Source organism: Thunnus maccoyii, chromosome 8 (assembly GCF_910596095.1).
Source record: "Thunnus maccoyii chromosome 8, fThuMac1.1, whole genome shotgun sequence".
Taxonomy (NCBI): Eukaryota; Metazoa; Chordata; class Actinopteri; order Scombriformes; family Scombridae; genus Thunnus; species Thunnus maccoyii.
The window spans coordinates 8,486,998-8,499,279 of NC_056540.1; the positions used below are offsets into that span (position 1 = coordinate 8,486,998).

The following is a 12,282-nucleotide window of genomic DNA, read 5'->3' on the forward strand; positions in this document are numbered from 1 at the left end:
TCCGACACCTCCTAGTGACGTTTTCGCTGAAACCTGACGCCACGTTCATGTGATATCGAAGTTATCGTAATTATGAGTGTCACCGTAATTTTTCACCTAATTGTACTGAAATCAAAAGACGAATGTGGATGTCTCACACCAACCAAAGACTGTTCGGTGTAACTAAATTTAATGGATATTGTGTTACATCTTGAATACACAGTATTATAATCATCACACGACATGTTAATCTTCCTCTACCGTTTATCCCGTATGACGTGAACGCGGCAGCTGCCGAGCTGTACCTTGAGACATGACTTATATATACAGTACACACGTCACTATTAAACTTTTTCAAATCATTTTTACAGTGACATCCATAATTGAGAGGGCTTTCTTTCAGGGTTTCTCCGCAAATATAAATATTAATTCTAATTCAATCCGATCTCAGCTTCTTGACACTTCGATCGGTTTCAATAGGATCTGATCCATCCAGATGAAAATCAAAATCCATTTGATTTTTAGCTTGCCTATGAGTTTCAAGAACCAACTGTGTAATCTCACATTCACACCATTTAATACACCAACAGTGCACGAATAAGCATTTCTCACCAATATCGCACACTTTTAGGTTCTTTTTGTGTGTTTGTGTACATCTCTCCACAAATTGGAGGGGACAATCTCAGGAATCTTCCACAATACTTGTCTTGAGCACCGCTGTGGGACCACAGAGGTTCAGCAGCACTAGTAGATTTACTCTTTGGCTCCCTCTTATGGCATGATTTTGCTATCTTGGTTATTGGTGCTATCTATCCAGAATAGAAACTGGAAATGTAACAGTATGAAATGACATATAAAAACACATCATATAAAATTTACATTCTGACTTAATATGTTATCCTTGGGATATCTAAATCAAAGTTTAATAACAAAAGAGCAAAAATGACAACACATTTCTTATTTGGAATAATTTCCTGAAAGCAAGGTCAAGCTGAACTTTATTTTCATCAACGACTCTGGACATTATAAAAATAAATAGATGATTCACAGTCAGTGGATCGTAATACAAATTGTTATCAAAATGATGTATCAGCCAGAATGAAGAATTAAACACATGCATAATCACCATTCCATCAACCTGTACATTTTCAGAGTACTTGTCTCCATTATTTGCAATTAACAAAATCTGTTTTTCCAACAGAACCTGTTGACAGAATATAAAATCACCATTCAAATTAGACAGCTATGCAAGTTGAATATGCTTCTTTCTGACAAGTGTTCGATGATGGCTTGACCCAAAGTATGTTCACTGACTGTCTTCTTGATCCAATCCGTGTTTTTCAATGTAGCGCCTGGAAGAGAAAAAAAGATAAAACCAACAGTCAAGTGTTAACTAGATTTTAAGAAGAGTTTAGTATTTATTTTAATCTATAAAGACTGACCTTGTATAGATGGTTAATGTGAGACAAACACTACTTCATTACAGACTGGGTATGTAACAACTTTCTAACTGCTTCTGGCCTCATTGTGGTTGAAATCCACATGGTCATGTCAGTGCCTTTCTTTATCACTACAAACAAGTCCTTTCACATTAAACAGTTAAACCATTGTTAGTATAAAAATTTGGATCAGTGTAACTTTAAAGTTACACTGGGTATTTGTGTGCTGTGTCGCCTCCGATGTGATGAGGTATCTGATCAAAAACCTTCATGAACGACAGACGGGTGACAACTTAAAGGAAAAACTGGTCCAGGTCTGAATGCTTGACCCCTACAGTGAGGGGATCTGGTGACTCTGTTATGTTTTGTGGGGCATTTTGCTGGCATGGTTTGGGTCCACTTGTCCCCTTAGAGGGAAGGGTCACTGCAAATCAATACAAAGTTGTTCTGAGTGATCACCTTTATCCCATGATGAAATATTTCTATCCTGATGGGAGTGGTCTCTTCCAGGATGACAATGCCCCAATTCACAGGACACGAGGGGTCACTGAATGGTTTGTTGAGTATGAAAATGATGTGAATGATATGCTATGACCTTCACAGTCACCAGATCTCAACCCAACTGAACACCTATGGGAGATTTTGGACTAACGTGTTAGACATCGCTCTCCACCACCATCATCAAAACACCAAATGAGGGAATATCTTTTGGAAGAATGGTGTTCCTCAGACTTGGCATTGATTCTACATGTCTCTGAACTCTACTGGAGGGATTAACACCATTCTTAGACACTTAGACCCTTCCCTCTAAGGGGACAAGTGGACCCAAACCATACCAGCAAAATGCCCCCCAAAGCATAACAGAGCCACCAGATCCCCTCACTGTAGGGGTCAAGCATTCAGACCTGTCACTCAGATCTGTCACCCGTCTGTGCAGTATTGTCAGATGACATCGGTCTTCCTGGTTCACAACGCTTTCTGCCAAAGTCAAGTTGAGACAGTTAAAAAATCTCATGTTCGTCAACCCCCTTTTCTTTGAGTGAACTGTTCTTTCACTGCTGTTTTAGAGACAGCCTGGATTTCAGAACAAATCTGTAGGGTCTAAATTAGTGAAGACAGGTGTATTTTTCATGAGACTTGTGCCTTCTGCAGCTTTAACAGTATGTAGAATCAGTACTGAGTGACAGACACGACACTAGGAATGAATTCAAAGTAAATCTCAATCCAAATGAATATTGCACAATTCTAAAATGTGCAAAATGAAGTAAAAGTTGGCTTTTCTTTGAGGTGTCTTATTAACATGAACTGAACAGACATGGAGTCTTTTCAATTAGTGCAGAAATATTTGATAAAAAAAAAATTGCAGAGACTTACGGAAAAGTTAATTTCACCATTCTGTAGCTGAACCTTTTGCTATTTCTACATAAATGATCAAGCAATCTCTTTGTGACACAATATTGCTAATGGTAAGAAAATCTCACCGTCTTGCAAAATTATACAGCGCTTCTTTTCTCTCTTGGAGAGACAAATGTCTGTCAGCTGGTGATCTCCCAAAAGATTTGGCAGCAGGCTGTGGATGACAGAAAAGGGAATCATAAATTTCATAAAAAACAAAAAGCTTGATAGATTCAGCATTTGGACACGAATGAACAGTCAATGTGTGACTTCATGCAGCAGCTGTACTAAAATTCCCAACATTTAAATGCTTATATACAACTTTTAATTCCCCAGCAGTCAAATAGAGAATATGAATCTCATGTGTTCACGGATGCTCAAATGGCTCCTAAATCATAAATTCTCCAATTGGAGAGCTCAGACTGTATAATCAAAGAGTGAAACCTTTATGGTAGGAGCAGAACCAGAGGAATAGGAGCTGTTCTTCGAAGGCCCAAATGTTGACGTCCCAGTTGCTTCCATTGGTGTTTCCTCCTTGTTCTCCAGCAGATTTGTTATGGTGGTGTCAACACAATTGGTTTTTGCTGTACAAAATCAAGACGAAACTCTTAAGTGCACAGCAATTAAGACCATATTCAAGTTGTTATGGATGTGTTACAAATAAGGAGGGAGTGACCCGTTTCAGGAAGAATGAACAGGACAGATGGTGGAGCAGAGTAAACAACAACGACGACAGTATACTTCAGTAGGCTGCACTGACATGTAAACTTGCACTGACATTGTGCCTTACCTAAGTCCTTTGTGATGACATTGAGTGGGACATGAGGCAGCACGTCCTTCACCTGTTGGGCCATCTTAGCAATCCTGTGGTCATCTGCTCCCAGACTCTGGACCATGAAGCCAAGGCCAATAGAGCCCGGTCTGACACCTAAGGTGAAAAATACAACAGCTGAAATCTGAACAAAACTCAAATACAATCTGCTGAATCTTCTACAGGCACAGAATCAGATGTGTTGGGTGATTATATGATTTTCTTACTTGTAGCTGTTTGTGGTACGATGTGTCTTTTCCTTTTGATGTGCTCTGCTTTATCAGCTTTAGTGATCTTTGTAGACACCAAGCCAAGTTCACAGGCTAGCAGCTGAAAACAAGAACACACAATAATCACAATCTGCAGCACAAATGGAGTAAAAGAGATACGGGTGGATTTAATATAGGGGGAGATTATACATCTAATTATGTGCTTTTTGGGAATTACAGTCAGATCTTTTAAGTTTACTAAACAGATACAGTTTTCAAGCTCAGATAATTGCATGAATTGTGAATACTGTATGACATGTACTCCTTCATATTTGTTTAACCTTTAAGCATTTGGCCTTTATACTCTTTTACTCTACTGGCAAACATTATTTTACCTCCTGGACTTTGTTGGCAAACTCCTGCGTGGACTCTCCATCTTGTCTGGATACTGTTGGGAGCCAACTGGGGTGAAACGGAAAAACAAAAAAGCGATGTTAGGAAATAATTCTGACAGCAATTATGGCAGGAGAAATGTTTAAAATCACCAGGAGACTTTTCAGAGACTGAATTTGTGCCTCAAGAGTATTAAAAAATTACTTATTTATGAGTGAAAGAGGTCAAAGTCATGCTGATAAATCAATATTACTGGATAGAGATATAGAAGATGAGCCAGACGTTGTTTGGGATTCAAAAGCAAAGTATTTTTATCAGCCTTTGCTTTCTTTCTTCTGCTCCAGGAGCATTCGGTAGTTTTGAGAATCTAGTTTATGTAACTGTCATCCCCACAAAACCACCTCAGTTCACAAGAGAAGCTCTGTGGAATATCATGATTCGACTTTACAAAACTGTTGCTGATAGAAATAATGATACAAATTATTTAGTACCTTACATGATACACTGTACATGGAGCAAAAAATGTCCACAAAAGCTCCATCAGCCAACTGGAATCTGGTGTGCTCTGTGGATGTCAAAAACACAATTACAGTCAAAGATAGTGTTATATTACATGTATGTACTCAGGGATATGGACAATATTAGCTTTGGTGGGTTGTCCTGGTCACCCAAACAATCACACAACAATTAAAAAATATCCTCTCTGATTGTAAAAGCCCAACATTATCCACTGCTGCACACAAACACAAGACTGCATTATTCTTTGATCCGAGTACTGAAATGGCTGAATCAGATTTACGCAGCCAACACTAATCTGCTTCCTGCTGCTTCCAGGAAACTTCACTCATTTTGTAATGATTTTTCATAGCTGGGGATCAATAGTTACATGGTTTGAATGTCATTACTAAGCAAGTTGTTTATTGTCATCTGTAATGGAACCACAGGAAGGTATACGATGAAATTCTTGTACCTAGAAATCTCTTCTCCTTGCATAACACTCAAATATTCCAAACAGAATACAAGATGCAAACAGAGAATGATGTAAATACAGAATAAACTCTGTTTTGTCTTAAAAAGCAAATTCAAATGACATTACCAAAGCAATCAATGGTCTGGTCACCCGTAAGGCCACAGGTTGAATGGACTCTGTCAGAGAGAAAGGCCAGGAACTGAGAGGGAAAAAAAATATATATAGTTCATTAGTTAGTGAGTCTGTGTGCTGTGAAGAAATAATGTTGGACATTCAAAACTTTGTTTCCTGAAGACAAATAAAATTCTGTGCACATGCCAGGTTTCTGTCCTTTGAAAACATTTATTAATTAAACACTGCAAGTCATGAAGAAAACATTCTGTGATGTTTTGGTATGATTTAGTCATGTTTAGTGTGCAGTGAAAACTATTATAAACAGAATATCAAAACTCTGCAAACAAAAGCATTGCAGTATTCTTGATCTCATTATGGAGATCTGTGAAGACCTTCCAGTCTTTTAGGTTTCAGTGCATCTCCGGGAGAATTGAGCTGAAGATAACCTGCTCTTGGTTCTGAGATACTCAAATTAACAATAAAAATGACTCCATTTTGCAGCTGTTTTCACTTGCCTACACTGATTTCCCCGTAGAATTCTGGAGGGAAATTAGTAAAGGGAATCAACTGGCAACATAATTCATCTCTATCTCAAAGTGCTGTGGAAGATGGATCATTATCTATGGCTGGCTTGATTAAATCACTGTTTCTTTTTACAACTTAAGTCATGAGTATAAAGCCAAAATACCATTTCTTTGTCCTAAGATAGATAAATTGATCCCAATTAGTTACAACTGTGCTGGAGGACTGGTATGATGATTGGAAGTGCATGTGGATGACTAAAACCAGAAACAAGCTAAAGAAAATTGGCATTTGTATTCATCTGATGTTTTCAATGTGGACTTCAATGGGTTACACTTTCTGCCAGTGTTGCATGGATCATCTCTGCTCAAAAATAATAACTGTGCTGTCCTCAGTGACGGGGATCAAAAAAGAGTTCTTACAGTGATTGGTTACAACCTGCAACAACACATGTTTGGACATACCTGAACTTGAGCAGGCCAGCACGGCCGTTTGTGGTGTCCTCTTCAGGAAACAGGAGCAAAGGTGGGGTGCCTTCAGTGGAGCAGTACCTCTGAAGAGACTCTCCTATCGCTCCCTGGCCAGACGCTGAATGGATTTCCATGAAACCTCTGGCCCAACACACAAAGCCTGTGGAGCCCTCTAACTGAGGCTAATGAGCAGAAAGACAGAGCAAGTTCACCGAACACTGCATTTACCATATTTAAGAGGAAGTTGCATGTTGAACTGACGAAAGAAGAAAAAAGGCAAAAGTAACTGACATACATGAGAACACTTTTCACCTCTGAGAGATAGCAAGATGGCCTAGACAGTGAGCAGGTAAAACTTTGACATGCTTTCATGCACCAGTGCACACCGTCTCCTCTGCAAACGTCCATGTGCCATCTGCAGCCTTTGATGCTTAACTACAAAACTAGATGCACTTTCATCCCTGCTGTTTCAGAGGGAGATCAGTCACAGTTCCTTTAAAAGTAACACTGACATGAAGGTATGAGGATCCTTTCTTTTAATGTTGGTGCATTTATGTGTGAGAGTGCATTTATTAACACAGGTTATAAGCAAAAAGAAAACTACAGAAATTAACTAAGTTTTTTGTAGGGCTAAACGATGAATAAGAAAACCGTAATAAATGAATACAGTTTATTTGCAGTTTTCAGCAAATATGTTTAAATGTTTTAGATGTACATACAACGTTCACAGTAACATCATTGAAGACATGATAGTTGGTGCATGCTGACAAGTGCTAACTGGTGCAGAAAGCATGTAGGACTTACAATAGACAAATGCTCAAAATGTTCAAAATACACTGCATAACATGTTTTAACCAAGGAAAAAAATAATGTAGGACACTCACTGTATTGCAGGGGGTCAGGAGGTTGATTATGTTGTGATCAAACTCTGTCACATGATTGCATATGTACAGCTTGGTGTTTTTGTCTCTGGAGCGAGGGTTTTTCTGTCTCACATGCATCCCCAGGACTGAGCACATCACCCTCACAATAAATCTAACAGAAGAAGAGAGAAAGAGAAGTGACAAGTGACTTTTCAATGATTTACAGCTTTGAAGGATGACCACAGTGACTTTATACTCTCACTGCACTACAGCAACAGTCATTCCCTTTATTTGAACATGGAGATTACTGTGAACAAGGTCTTATTTACAGGAGGCCACAGTGTAACAGACACATACCATATCAAACATATTGAGCACCCATTTGCCTTTATGGTAGTTAATGGGGTGGCTGGATTTAATGCAGTCATTATAGTTTTGAAAGGCAGCCATGCTGCAATTATTTTTACTGCAGCTAATGTAAAAAGTGTCGTCAATGCTGTTCAAGCTAACATCAGTGAACAATTTATAAAATGTGTAATCGTTTATAATTCAGTATTGAAGATATTCAACCTTCTCTCTGATCTGTGTTTAAAAGCAGCCTTCAGTCTCTATTTTTCCTACAGATAGGAAAGTGTTAAAACATAAATATGCTCTCCATTTCCCTTCTTTTTACTTCTTTGATTATCCTTACTCTTCTTTGTAGAAGAATGAGTATATTTTTACATCATTGGACATAAATGAATATACTGTTTTGGCTAATTGTTACTAAAACATATGCACTCAGTTTATTAGGAACACTTAACCAGTCCTGCAACAAACTCTATCTTAATAATGGAGTTCAGTTTCTGTTGAAACTGTTTTAGACAGGTGTCCATTCAACTTTATGGTTATTATGGAGGCTGTAGTTTGTGGTGCTGTTGGACTGTATCGCTCCACAGGGTAGATTAAAAGAGTGATTTTTGATTCATGTGATAAGTAAAAGATTAAAAAAAGTATACTGCATAAACTTACCTTCTAACAAAACTTTCTGGAAGTGCACAGCTGACCAGGAACACGTGAACACCGATAAAAATCCGTATTAACATCAAACAAATGCCAACTGGAAAGTAAATCAGCAACAGCAGGAGAACAAGTGCATCTTTGGGAAACCTGTGCCAATAAAAAGGGTCAAAAGTTATACACATGGAAATTATAGAAGTGGATCCAGCAAGAAAACGACAAATTCATTGCTAGTGAGATTTTGACAAATCACATGAATCACACTGAGACTTTGCAAACTTAGCTAGCCAAAAAAAAAAAAAAAAATCTACAGTATGCCACAGTAATGATTATCTTTTTAAAAGACCAGTGATATAAGATGAAATCTGTCACACTCAAGAGCTCAGGATTCAATTTATTTTTATTCAATAAAATCTCCACACTTGGCCACTATGCATTAGTGTAATATGTAATATATATTAGTATGAGTATCATAATTCATCACTGCTGATGAAGAAAACATCACCTATCTACTTCATTATAGATTGAGCATTACTGTGATTTTAGGTTTCACATTCAACCACTGTGTCCTCCTTTCATTTTCGACACTTTATTACACGTGTCTCTACGTGATTAACTCGGCAATTACATGCTAGAGATACTCGGGATTTTTTGTGTGTGTGTGTGTTGTGTCCAAAAATCCAACAACATAATCAATACTGCTGCACCTACAGGCTTTATGTCCCACCTGTACTGACACGTATTTATTTCTGACGTTATTTGATGAAGTTATTCACACCACATACACAGAGGTGCATATGTTACCCTATATCAGCCTAGTGTATCTACATTGCAGAAGATTCAAGATCACTTCATTATCATTTCTCAGAACTCGCTTACATTGAAATCAAAGACCAAAATCTGTGCACTTGCAGAATAAACGACTTAAACAAACTTAACTACTAAAAGTATAAGATTGCTAAAAAATACATTGTAAGAACGTTTCAGAAACATAAAGGAATTATATAAAAACACACAAGTATAAAAGTCTTGTAATATCGGCAAAGTTAAACATGAGGTAGAGCAATGAGTTTCTGCCACAAGACATTTGACTGTTGTGAAAGTGATTGATGCAGTAATGGAGGCATGGTTTTCAGAAGCTAAAGTCTTTTAGAAAACTTCAATGTTGAAATTGTATGATGTCAAGTTCAAAAGCCACCTCAGGTGAGCCTGTTGAAGCATTTTTTAAAATCTGATAACAGTGCGACGTGTCCATTGAAATTAGCATTACATAAGGTTGCATAATGAACGTTAGCAGAAACGTTAAAGCCGTTTAGCCAATAACACTTATTCGTCCGGAAACCTGTTAGCGAGGTTAGCTAACGTTAAATGCTACTGATATTATTCACTGTGTTTACTGAACCTAACTAACGTTGCAGGACAAAACTGTGGCTACTGAGCGTTGGCTAAAGGTTAACTGGGTAGCTTACATTATCTAGCCACCGTTAGCTGACTTACCGACGAAAGTCAAACATGTCTTCAACCCCCCGAGTCTCCATGTCCGCCAGCCGGTGCTATGACTGCAACAACAACCTACTCCCTAAAAATAAACTAGTCATAACGTTTCACGACGACAATTGTGTCATTCGGTGGGTAAACTGGCAGCTAAGGTTAGCGTTAGGTTACTGTTTCCCCGAGGAGCTGGCAAGATTGACAAAAAAAGCCGGTTTCGACAATCTAGCAGCAAGTTCACAATGTTAGCTTAGCAGTTGTCAACAAATGTTCCGTTCTTCTTCTTTTTTTCTTCTTCTTTGGTTTTGCTGGCGGACAATGTTCCGTTCTGCTAGAGCTGCTAGGGGCAACAACACTTCCGGACCCGATCTTTCAGATTAAAACTGACACCTCTACAAAGTCTTCACTGACTGGAAGCTGAGCTGAACTCTGCTCAACATGCTCACGCTGCAAGTCTGAATACAGACCATAACCTGTGCGCTATCCTCATGCTTTCTTTGTCATCTGAACACTGTACACCAAAACCACCAGGCACAGGCACAGTTTCCTCCTCCCTGAAAACTATATAATACTGCAGTGGTGGAGGAAGTACTCAGATCCTTTACTTAAGTAAAAGTACTAATACAGCAATGTAAAAATGCTTAATTACAAGCAAAAGTCCTGCATGAAAAATCTTACTACTGTAAAAGTACATAAGTACTGTGAGCTTGATGTAGTTAAAGTATTGCGGTAAAAGTAGTGGTTTGGTCCTTCTGACTGATATATTATTATATATGACATCATTAGATTATTAATACTGAAGCATCAGTGTTAGAGCAGCATGTTACTGTTGTAGCTGCTGGAGGTGGAGCTAGTTTCAACTACTTAAGATACAGTTAACTAGTTTAGTCTAGTGGTTCCCAACCTAGGGGCCAGGTTCCTCCGAAATCTGAGGAGTCATTAGCTGATTAATGGGAGAGGGAAGAAGAAAAAACAAAGTTGTGACCCAAACAAAAATGTGACCCTGACTACATACTGCTTTTTGTAAGCCATCAAAAGCCAAAAAGGTTGGAAACCACTGGTTCAGCAATACAAGAAATATAAAATGGTTCAATCATCCCCATACTGGGACGAAAATTCCTGTTCAGGAATTTATAAACTGTAAGTCAACTCATGTGATTTACATGTTATTATGTCCCTGTGGTCTAGCTTACATTGGACAAGCCAAATGACCTCTTAAACAACGAATATCGGAGCACAAAACTGCAATCCATACAGGCGATATGGATTACGCAATTGCAAAACATTATGCTGAGGCAAATCACGGTTCACCTTCTTCATTAAAATTCTGTGGGACTGAGAAAGTCGTGATGCCCACTAGAGACAGAAATGTTTTGGATATACACATTCAACACCATCACACCAAATGGACTTAATGATGATTTCAGTTTAAAATGCTTTGTAAGTTAGGACTGTTTGTAATCTATGTGTCCCTTTATTGCCATCTAGTGTAGGTTCTTAACAGTGAATCAATGATGGCCAGAAACAGTGTTTTGTGAAGTTTCATATTGTATGTAATGAGGTTTAAATCAGATTTAACTATATGCTTGAGATTGGTCCCTGTATCTAGAACCATGGAATATGAAAAGTGATTAGTTCCTGAATAATTGGGTCCAACTCCCAGCTGTGTATTAACTCTGCCCTTGTATATATGACTGAATTGATCCTGTATATTTCAAATGCTCTGAAGAAGACTCTGTGTCGAAACATGTAAGTGAATTTTTGACTAGAGACTGTGTATATAAAGTAACGTGTCACTTTTTTGCCGTTTAATATTTATTTCAGCACTCTTCACTTCTTTGCACTATTTGTATCCTGTTTACAGTTCACAGAAACAGTTTAACCTGTATATAGTCATTCCTTGTGTATATTTCTGTAGACTGCTGTGTTGGTATATTTGTGTAATTACACTGAGAGCCACTAAACCACAGTCAAATTCCTTGTATGTGTAAACACACTTGGCCAATAAAGATAATTCAGACTCTCAGAAGGTCAAACTCAGCTGTGTGTACAAAATATAAGATCACAGGACAGACAGTATGTGTCTCCCTCATATGGTTATAATTAAGAGTAAGATATACACACACAGCAGTAGAATAAAATAAATAGTTAAATAGAAAAATAGAAAAGTTTGTTATTATACATTGTGCAGTAATTATATAAATATTATATAATAAAAACTTGTTATTATCCATGACGCAATGATTATATACATAGTATAAATATACTATTGACACTCGCACATCAGTTCATTGCATCAATCGACATTTGTCAGCAAGAACAACCCACATTATACAGTTACTGGCTTTAATTACACTTCTGTGTAGCTTTAGAGGGGACAATTGATTTATAAGTGTTGAAATACAGTTTTAAAAAAACTATTTAGTATTTGAAAATTGATTAGTGATCAGACATTCTTTTGTATGGCAGAATTAATAACAACTACATACTCGTCTCCCACACTAAACTGGTCATTTACAGTTCCTGTGAGAACTGACTGATCAACTCACCAACCAGAGTAACTTCTGGCTTGTTACTCAATAGTTTGTTGATCCCATGTCTTGTGAAACAGTAGGCTAAAAATGACT

At 37.8% G+C, this 12,282-nt stretch overlaps 1 protein-coding gene across 1 annotated transcript; it reads right to left on the reverse strand.

Moving 5' to 3' along the window:
- Positions 1-960: 960 nt before the first annotated feature.
- Positions 961-10,042, reverse strand: aup1 (AUP1 lipid droplet regulating VLDL assembly factor). Its single transcript, XM_042419014.1, has 12 exons — positions 9,662-10,042; positions 8,177-8,314; positions 7,187-7,337; positions 6,297-6,484; positions 5,323-5,395; positions 4,718-4,791; positions 4,229-4,295; positions 3,852-3,954; positions 3,604-3,741; positions 3,258-3,397; positions 2,900-2,988; positions 961-1,331 (listed from the first exon to the last, which is right to left on the reverse strand). The coding sequence occupies exons 1-12, from the start codon at positions 9,700-9,702 to the stop codon at positions 1,286-1,288; spliced, it is 1,248 nt and encodes a 415-aa protein (XP_042274948.1). The 5' UTR covers positions 9,703-10,042; the 3' UTR covers positions 961-1,285.
- Positions 10,043-12,282: the final 2,240 nt, after the last annotated feature.

What these genes read in the sequence shown, in the direction of transcription:
- aup1 (XM_042419014.1), bottom strand. Translation starts at nt 9,702, where the DNA reads ATGGAGACTCGGGGGGTTGAAGACATGTTTGACTTTCGTCG. An exon ending in TGTCATCACAAAGGACTTAG is followed by an intron (nt 3,398 to 3,603) that starts GTAAGGCACAAT and finishes GATTTTGTACAG; the next exon opens with CAAAAACCAATTGTGTTGAC. An exon ending in GTTCTGCTCCTACCATAAAG is followed by an intron (nt 2,989 to 3,257) that starts GTTTCACTCTTT and finishes TGTCATCCACAG; the next exon opens with CCTGCTGCCAAATCTTTTGG.